The 10,535-nt window shown below is 48.5% G+C and overlaps 1 protein-coding gene across 1 annotated transcript; it reads left to right on the forward strand.

Annotated features, from left to right (window-relative positions):
- The first annotated feature begins 850 nt into the window (after positions 1 to 850).
- On the forward strand, positions 851 to 2,013 carry LOC149347965 (progestin and adipoQ receptor family member 3-like). Its single transcript, XM_089585704.1, has one exon. The coding sequence runs from the start codon at positions 897 to 899 to the stop codon at positions 1,773 to 1,775; it is 879 nt and encodes a 292-aa protein (XP_089441830.1). The 5' UTR covers positions 851 to 896; the 3' UTR covers positions 1,776 to 2,013.
- The last annotated feature ends 8,522 nt before the right edge of the window (positions 2,014 to 10,535 follow it).

Below are 10,535 nucleotides of genomic sequence, written 5' to 3' on the forward strand. Positions count from 1 at the left end.
ACAAATGACCTATTTGCCTCCTCGAAACGAGGCCTCCGCGACCGGTATCGAAAACCCGCGAACCTGTTCTCAGCAGCCGATTTGCCATAAGCACTCACCTACCTTTGAGAGATTATACGTATGGCCGCAACGTCCACATTTCAACGCGGTGTTTACGAACTGGTTAACATTAGAGCGACAGTATGACGACATAGCCACCGATGTGCAAGACGTGAGACCGCGTTCAAACGCGCGTTAGCTGCGCGTACTAAACCGCTCACAGACACGCAGATCCAGCGGCGACAGCGCGAAACGAAGTGCCGGAACAATTTCAAAGGCTGTGATGTAAGAACAGACCCGCCCAACGTCTTACAACACCCTTACTCAAGGGATCAGTCGAGCGGTCTACTATTACTCGACGACCTACTTAATCGGCCTCACGCAACGTCCGAATACTGCTTCAGCCTACCTTTTCGAATTACGCATTCTCATAACTTGTCATCGAAAGAAAGTGCAGTCGTGTACGGAAGGGAGGATGTTGCCAATTACCGACATTCTCCACGGCTGACTCGTTCCCAACGGCGCAATAGTCCTGCCGAGCGCGCCTTAATCGCCGGCGTCTTTAGGTGACCCTGATCCACCACCACGGTTGCCAGTGCGCGCAATGTCGGCCGGTTGCATAATCATCGGTTAGCGTCGCGATATGCACCCGCCGAGTCTTGATGCAATCGCCGCTGCGGCGCGATTCCTATCGGGGTCACACCGCTCCTCAACCTTGCCAGCAGCGCGTGCTCACAGCCGCCTCCGTAGGACGACGGCGACCGATGGGAATCGTTCCGGGTAGCCTTGGCCGAGGCCACGCACGGGCGAATCAGGCCGGCCAAGAAACGCGCTCACACAACACACACGGCGGGCCCATGGAGCTGCTGTTCGCTTACGCGCGCTCCTTGCGGTTCTGGCGCGCCAGCGTGCCGTTGCTTCGCCGCGTCGGTGTCGGCGCCCCGGGCCCGCTGTGCCGGTTCGAAGACCTGCCTCCCGAGCAGCGCCACAACCCGTACATCCTGACTGGCTACCGTCGCTGCCGCAGTCGCCTCGCCTGTCTCCGCAGCCTGCTGCAGTGGCACAACGAGACGGTCAACGTCTGGAGCAACCTGCTCACGCTGGCCCTACTCGTGGCCCTACTCGTCGAAGACCACGCGAGCCGCTTCGCAAGGCTTCGCGTCACGCTCGCCCATCGGGCCCTACTCACCGCCATGGCGCTCGCCTACGCTGCCATGCTCCTGCTGTCCGCCGTCTACCACACGCTCAACTGCACGCGCGAAGCCCGAGCTTGGTACCGGCTGGACTTCGCAGGCGTCTGGCTCAGCGTGGTCGCCTATGTCGTGGGCTTCACCGCGCTCCAGTTCCGAGGTGTCTGGCGCGCCGTACACCTGTCGGCAGCCGTGCTGGCGGCGCTGCCGTCGCTGGCGTTAGCGATGTCTTCGAGGTACACGGACCCGCGCCACGACGCGTCCCGGATCAGGGCCATGGGCGGCTTTGCTCTGTACAGCCTGCTACCGTTGGCCCACCACGCGATATACGGGGAGACATCTCTGGTGGCCCGTACGTTGCCGGGACACCTGGCAGTGCTACTTCTGTTGGCAGTGTCCCTCTTTGTGTTTGTGTCGCGGTTGCCTGAGCGTCGCTGGCCCGGCGCAGTGGATCTACTGGGCTCGAGTCATCAGATCTGGCACGTGGGCGTCGGGGCCAGCGTGCTTCTGGCTCACGAACTGCAGCTCGCCTACGTTACCAGCTAGCACCGGTATATGTACCAAGCAGTAGTTGACTGCCATTCCGCTTGGTGTACAACTACCATCCCGTCGCCGGCCATGGATAAAGAGGACCAGTGACGTGGGCTGCCATTTGTGTGTACGTGTGCGTGTGCGATCATATGCCGTGCGCGAAATGAAGATGGCGAATGCCGTGTGCGTTCTACAGGCCTGCACCGCTGAAAAATACGTGCGTCTCGACCGGAACGACTTGTGCGTCTTCTGCCGCGTCTACACCTGTGATACGGCTCTAGCCGCCTCGTCGGACCGCAGGGCTAAACCTATACTTTTACGATTTTTTATTTCGTTCCAGTGTTTCGACGCGAACAAAATGCTCGAGCGATGTCTTGTGTGTGGCCTTTATTTCTTCTGCTTAGGCGGCAAGCGAATCTTGCTTGCTGTTACGGAACCACCAACTTACTGTAAGTGCAAGTTCACTGGTTATAAAAGCAATGGTTATAAAAGAACGCACACCTTCACTCTTTAGAGTGTTAGTTGAAACGCCTGGTTTAAAATGTTCTAATCTATGTATAGCTAAGGATAGAGCTTGACAATCATACCTGGTCACATATGCATGGAGAGTGATAATTCAGCGCCATGGCGGGCAGTCACCATCGAATTCAGACTCGTGTGTTCTTCCTTGAGCTTCGCGAACTGTGATGCCGAGGTCAGCGAGCACAATCTAATTCTATTAAGTTTCAAAGTTTCTAAGGCCACGCAGAGCATCCACAACCCACGCTAGTACAGACCAACCTGGGTGCCATTATCCACCGGCAGCAGGTGCATTGATCAAAGGTATTGCCATTATTGCAACGGTATTCTGTTGCAATATCGCCGCTTGTAGTCGCTGATAAGGCAAAGAGGTTCATGAGTAAGTAGTTACAGCTTTAGAGCTGTAAGGTAGACGTAAAGCTAAATTAATATACGGCGTTTCAGTACGTATAGTAATCACTGCGCCTCTCCTGTACCGCCATCTTGCCGAAAGTCAATGTTGATTACCTGGGTGAACTAAAGCAGTCATATCGTCCAATGGACGCATTTTGTAACATTTCATATTGTTTTTATTTTTGTCATGACGTTAGTCATGACGAAACCAAGATGATCTGAACCAATCATAGGCACGGCTGAGGGTAAAGAAGTAGCATCATGGGTGTGTTTCTCCTGCGACCGGCATGACGTCATCCCCCACCGCCTGCTTCATCGGGAGCAGCGACCAATGGCAGGGGACCAAATTAAACGTCCGGCATACGGATTCGGACGGCTCTGAGGGCGGGCGTACTCATGGCAGTGGAAGTGGGCTAGTTGTTTTTGGTGAAGGAAGTAAGAACTTCGTGAAGGTATCGAGCCGCTCTTAGCTCGGACCCCAAGATTCAAGTGCGGGCAATCGAGCGTGCCAACGAGGTCGCCGCTAGCCATGGGCTAGCGGCCATCTAGTACGTGCCTCCGCAACCTGCTCTCGACGCAATAAATGTTTTACAATCCAAGTGCCTCAAGGGAGAGCGAAAATCATGGGAACGTTTGTGCGTAAAGCCGCTTCGTCAATGGTGGCGCGACGAGCTGACCAATCACAAACGTAATGCCATACTGAGAGCTGTGTAAAGTCATTACATATGCGCTCGCATAGAGTCATGTAAGCTTTTCACAAGATTACCACCCCTGCTTGGGAAAAAGAATGTGGGCCCAAAGGTCAGGGATGGGAAGGCAGGGAGCGAATGATAACAGATGTACTATCAGCGTCAAATGAAACGCGAACAAAGCACCTGAAACGCGAGCACAAAAAATCAAGCATATTAGAGGCTGGAGATGAAATACAGGCGTGGGCTATTAACATTTCAGTATAGCGGTCTTTTCGGCTTCGATGGGAAAATCAACTGCTCATGTATTTTGCCTCCCTAGTATAATATCTGCGAGTTGTGCTGTTCGCGTTTCATTTGGCTTGTTCGCGTTTCAATTGACGCTGATAGTACTTGAAAAGTAGTACTGCTCTTTACTTAGCTCTGATGCGGTATTTTTTATTTAGTTTGCTCTCATTTATCATTTTTTGTTTGCCTGCGTGCTGCATCTATGGTAGCGTAACGAACCCGTCTTTATATTCAGCTTCAAAGCAAATTAAAAGGAATGTCCTAAGACTGCAGCCACAGTGCGGATGGGACACCTGCTTCTCGGTAGTTAATTCCAGAGCATCAATGACACGTAGCGTATCCTCCTACCCTTACCGTGTCTGTAGAATTCCTTTTCTTCATGTGTTGTTTTGAATGTATACGTAATATAAAAAGGAAAAAAAAAACATGAAAGTTACCGCTGTGCAACTCAGATTGAGCGACAGCTGTTGCATCTTCATTTCGCGATATAGTGAGGCAAAAATTTCAGAGCGTCATGCGTATATATGTACTGTTAGGGATCTCTTTATTTTCCAGATAAATTCGCTCTTCGAAGTAGCACTTCTCTCCCAGTCCTTGACAATCATAACGGGAGCCTTGTGATGGGAGTATGACAGCACATGTACTCGAAGTGCTGGACAAATTCTCGTTTCTGAAAGGTGAAGTCATTGCGTGTGTTCCAGGAGGCACTCGCAGCGGTCCGAGGAGTTAACGAGCTATATAACTACGCTGTCACTCGTGACGTCACTGTGTTCGGACCACTCAGCGTGCTGCGTTGCTATGGCGCGCTCTAGTGACGTCATGAGTGGTGTCACTGCAACCTTCTCCTTGCATGGTAAGCACTCGCCAGTTACGTCAACTACTACTACTGCAACGACGATCAGTCCAATGACGGGCCTTGAACATTTATCTCTATGAAACTGCCACGAATCATGAACCGATAGGAAAATTAATCCATCCTTTCGAGTTCTATGGACCGCCTAAGACAAACGTGATTAGGCGTCTGTTTCTTTTATCTATTCGGAGTATGCAGATTGTGTGTAAATGAAAGTCGATAGAATGGTCTTTATTTTCGTCTGCTCGAAGCGCATACGACATCTCTATAGACATGTTCAAAGGAAGGCCTTTATTTTCTGTCTAGTGGCGCCACTCGTATCACTCAAGGTCGCCCGTCATTATGGCTGCGTTTCAGCAACGCTCGAAAACCGCCGTTCCGACGCGAGGTCACATCTTCAGTGGGCGAAGCACACCGCGCAAACTGAAGCCGTTCCTCATAGCGCTCCGAGCGAGGTGTGGCCTTCACCGACCGCGCGGAAATCAGTTCATCGCATCGCAACAGAGCCCTTCGCATAGCGGTCAGTACGAAGGGCGCTATTGCTCTGGCGCTGTATTATGCGCAGTATCGCATAAAACAACGCCGGGATAAAGCACGAAGAGAGGAGGTTGCGCTAACCCGATGCGACGTCATACGGTGCCACTAGGAACGCACGCACCTTGGCCACAAAATGCACTATGCACCTCTTTCTCTACCGAGCCGGAGTACCCGGATTCGAAACCGACCGCGGTGGCCGCGTTTCGATGGAGGCGAAACGCAAGAAGTGCCCGCATGCTGTGCGATGTCAGTGCACGTTAAAGATCCCCAGGTGGTCGAAATTATTCCGGAGACCTCCTCCACTACGGCACCCCTTTCACTCCCACCTTCCTCCCTTCCCTTATGGCGCGGTTCAGGTGTCCGCCGAGATATGTGAGACAGATACTGCGCCATTTGGTTGGTTGGTTGGTTGGTTGGCTGGCCTCAAGTAGAATGGCACATACCCACTACGGGGGAGTGGCCAAGACACAGGCGGTGAACTTTTTGAATGATTCCTTTCCTCAAAAACCAATTTACCTCTTTCTCTTTTTTTTTCTTTCATGCCCACCTTCCTCCCTTCCCTTACGGCGCGGTTCAGGTATAGTTCAGGTGTCCACCGAGGTATGTGAGACAGATACTGCTGCATTTGCTTTCCTCAAAAACCAATTTACCAATGCGTCAAATAACCCGTCTAGTGGCATCATACCGCGGCCCAACCGTATTATCGGGCACTTGGCAAGCCTTGAGCATGCTATGGAGGTTTGTATTCTTCCTCTCTCGTGCCCCCTGATGCCTTTCCCTCCGCAGTGCGTCTAGGTAAACCGATAGTAAACCTGCCCTGCGTACGTCAATCGTTTGTCGGTTGCAGTATGTTCAAAGACAATACATTTCTGCTTCTAAGCACCCTTATCTTTAAAACATTGCAGGAGTGTTGCCTCCTCGGCAGCCGACATGATAGTTCCGGTTAGAATCACATCATAAAGTATCAGTGTTGCCTGATGTATATTTGCTCCCCAGAGTGGTGGCTAGCTATCCAGAGGCGTAGCCATATCGGCTACTACCAGGGCTGACGAAAATTCAAGGAAGCCCCTAACTACGTTACAGTGGGCAACGCAATAGCAATAGCGGTCGCTGATACGAAAATAACGCCACTTCCAGTCGCTGGCCACTGCACGAGAGCACTACACTATCGCCACAGATAATAGCGCCTTGTGTTAAATTGCAACACACTCCGCTGTGCATCGTACGTCGTCGTCTTCATCAACCTCCAACTAGTTCCAAACTGTGTTTTAGCCAACCAGGCTAAACACGTTTTTTCGCACGTCTACTCGGTTTATTTACTTAAAACCCTGCCATTTTTTTTTTAGTTTTCATCACTTGCTTTCCACTTAAGCACCTTGCAGTCATGTCATCCTAAACCTGAGTTCCTAGATCTGCCAATCACCCTCGCCCTCAACTACATCATGCGATTTCTTTTTCTGGCTGTCTCTGACCATCGCACGCACCCATATTAGCTCGCTTTAAGGGTACAGGGTAAGCTCTATACTACCCATGTGTTTTGAGGCTAACTTAACACCAATTTTCTCGGCAACTACACCGCCTAGCTCATTATGGTTTTGTTTTATTTCATTCTCTATTCTGTCTTCTTTAAACGTAACTAGAAGTTTTATTTGGGGCGTTTATTTACGGCTTTGTGATCTTTTCCCGAAAAAGTAAGCTTTAATGCGTTTTCTTTGAACTGACCTCTCCTATAAAAAGACCTATTGCATAGACGGCTACTATTCGAGTTTGACAGCTATCTATCTCTATGATGATTGTGCTGGGGAAATTATCAGCTTTATTTCTTACTTTTTTTAATAATGAGTCAAAAAAGAAATGACATTTTCATCAAAGACGAGATCAAAGACAAACATATTTACTTAAATTACTTTGCAGAAACTGCCGTTTAGCAACCGCTAGCTTTGTAGTTGTTACGAGCGCCAATTAGACGCTTGTTTCCTAGTCAGTTCACTTCTGTAGCCTCATTTTGGGTCTGTTCTGCTCTACTGTCATTGAAGTATACTTTCTCTCAACAACGAGCGGTCCACTTCGCACAACCAGATCGCAACGTAGCACACCCGTGGTATGGGCGTTGTAAGGGTGCATAGACGACATTCTGTCCTTAAGGGTGTAAAATGGCTTACAGCGTATCCCGAATGCCTTGGTTTGTCACCGGGAATATACAGAGCGATTAACTGGAGTCTTGTTGCCATCACTGAATCACTCCGTCTCGCAGACATTTTGTATTCGCGCGTGGAGCAGAGACCTATTGAAAAGCTCTCTCCCGGCCACGGCGGCTGAATTTCGATGAAGGCGAAGTTCTAGAGGCCCGTGTACTGTGCGATGTCAGTGCACGTTAAAGAGCCCCAGGTGGTCGAAATTTCCGGAGCCCTTCACTACGGTGTCCCTCATAGCCTGAGTTGCTTCGGGACGTTAAACTCCAACAAACCAACTAACCAAAAGCTCTCTGGCTATGCAGTTGCTGGAAAGCAGACTTTATAGCGCCAAGAAATGACCTGGGTGACTGCTTATGCATGAAACAGAGTTTCTTACTATTACCTAGAGGGAAAGCTGGCGGCGCTGCATTTCAGGCACCATGGACGCTCAAAGCATCATTGGACGGTGAGCTACTTGTTGCGGGACAGTCGTATTTTTTCGGGAACGCGGAGTGGCGCTACTAAGACGTTTCATTCCGAAAATGCTGTTCGTGTGTGCGCAGACGACTTTCGCTCGAACGCAGTGTGCAAAAGCCATAGTTGTGAAAACGCAACGACACACTACGAAAATAAAAGGTTTCACTTTTCCGAAATGCCATTAAAAAACCTCTTAAAGTATCTAAGCAACAACATTTTTTTAAACATATTTACTTTTAAAAATGCGCCTGTTAAGCACAAAATATTAGTTTTTGTAGTGTTCATTACTTGGCCAATAGGAAAGCTAGCTGGCCATCTCTTATTTTGGGCAAACTTTCCATTTACATGCTTTTCTGCTCGTTTGTTGCAATTTGCAGACAGGATATTGAATGTTAGGGCATTCTTGATTATCGAACAGCTTTATTTTTGCATTATTTTTTGGCCAAAAGTAGTGGTTCTGCAGTCGGTAGCTCAACGCCCCATGATGCTGGGAGCGCCCATGGTGGCTGAAGTGGTCACGAGGGGCCTCCATGCAAGCTCCCATAGACGGGCCGCCTGCTTTCCCTCTAGGTAATAGTAAGGAACTCTATGGCACGAAAGGCTCGTTCATCGTCTGGCTCTTGTCTGTACACTGCTTGTCACGGTCTTTAGAATACAGCGCGCGACAAGTTTCACTGTCGGTTGCAGACGTGTGGAAATGCGTGCACTCTAAACAGAAGGGAATAAAAAGGGGGTAAAGCTGTCCTCTAGAGCATACCCTTTAAAAGACGGAGTGCTCTATAAACACGAATACACCTATAAGGGAGTAAAAAGGGTATAATCAGTCCTCGCACTCCCTTCTATAAAAGGATGTGCACTAGAGGACAACTTTACACCCTTTTTACTCCTTTCTGTTGAGAGAGTATAGAGGACAGCTTATTCCCTTTTCACTCCCATATAGGCATATTCGTGTTAAGAGTGTGGTACAAAGAGCTTAACACGTATTGCCTAGGCCTTGAACCTAAAGTACCAGACAACAAAATAACCACCTGGGAGTGCAACAACCAAGCGTCTCACACGAGGTAAGGAAAGCGCAGAGCAAGACGTTCTTGATTTCGATAAAACATACCTTGTACCTTTTTTTTCTTTTCCCAACACTTGTTGACCAATCAGCTGGGCGTAAGAATAAAAATTGCGAGGACACTTTGGCAACTGAAGTGTTGAGAGGCGAAAGCCGAGGACGCTATACTTCCGGTGCATGTGACGTCACACCGTTCCCGTGGCTATATGGATACCCAAATTATACATATTTAGGGGATCTTAAGTGTTAATTACGCTTAATTACACATTTTCCATCTAATTTGACACAAATCCGACGCTTTTCCGACCATTCTGTGAAATCTTCTCTATATATGCCGGGGCGACTTTCGGGGGATGTGACGTCACACTGTTCCCGTGATTATATCGACGACCACGCTATTTCGACGCAATTTCGACATTTTGCCTATAATTAACAAACTAATTAATCTACAGTCATGAAACGTGGCTTCTAGGTTCATTTTTTTCCTCCTCTATCTGAAGCAACCATAGGTTTTCTTCTATCTTTTTTAGTTCCCGAGTTAAACGCGTGTGACACGCTTTGTTAACGGGCGACAGTATGAGCCATTGAAGGCTTCGCCTTAAAATTACCAACTTTGCTTTTCACATTATAATTTATAGCAGAAATGCGAGTTAGTTGAAATCTCCGAAGGAATATTGCGCGCCCGTTCACCGCTAAATTTAAAAAAACCGGGCCGTTCTGGCTCTGATAAAGGGCAGAAAACCGTGCAAGCAGTTGAATATGTTCAGGAAAGCTTCGGCACTACGTATATTTAGAAATCCAAAGCCAAAACTTTTTTTTTTCATTTCAGCCTACTCGATGTGCTTAAACCCTCGACCTCCTTCTTTCTTTTTTTCTCCCTTGGCAAACACTAATATCGCTGACGTGCGATCAGGAGTTGTGTCCATAGAAAGCCAGGCTTATCGGCGACAGATAAGTGGGACAAATTTATTGACCTTTTCTAAGAAATACCATTGTTCTGTCCATCGTCTGCTGGACGAAGTCGATGCCCGAACGCTGCTGACAACCACAAAAATAAAAAAACACTACACGCAAGACAGTGAACACATAAGCAGAAAGTGCTTTATCTGCTATGCTCCAAGATTGTGAGTGGACGTCGATGGGCCATTTTAGAGTTCCGTTAGGCCCGGTCGAAAACCCTGCACACTTCAGAGCGATATAACCAGTGCTGCAGGGGAAGTGTTTGAATTAGTTTTATTTACACCATACCCTCCATTGAGCCAGCTCCAGTTTTCAAATCAGGAACTCCTCTGTACTATTCAATCATTCTCGAAGTCGCGATATCTGTTTAAATGCATCGATTTCATGAACTCTTCGTACTGAGAGGTTTAAAAGGACGCTGAGCTTTTTATCGTTTTCCAAAAAAGAAATAAAACTTGTAATAAGGGAGTAATTACTCATTGGCACAGCCAAACGGCTACAAAAGCTGTACAGCTTCCTCAGAAACTTTGTAGTTAAAGAAAAATTCTTCCTGGCCCGGAGTTCGAACCCGGGACCATCGCTTCACCAGAGCTCTACCAACAAAGCTAACCGGGACGGCAAGCTCATGGTAGGGAGAAAGCGAATTGATCAATAACTCGAAATTGGAACAGTGTGGGTCATTTAAACTTACGTCACTGCACGTAATCTGCCTTTTTTGCAAGGCGTATTACGGCAGATTTTTCACAAGTCTTTGCGCATGAGCGCCTTGAAACCGCCTGCTCCTACTGCGCATGCGTAGTTCATATTAGTGACAGCAATTAGTGT

Source organism: Amblyomma mixtum, chromosome 4 (genome assembly GCF_055824585.1).
Source record: "Amblyomma mixtum isolate Tamu chromosome 4, ASM5582458v1, whole genome shotgun sequence".
NCBI lineage: Eukaryota > Metazoa > Arthropoda > Arachnida > Ixodida > Ixodidae > Amblyomma > Amblyomma mixtum.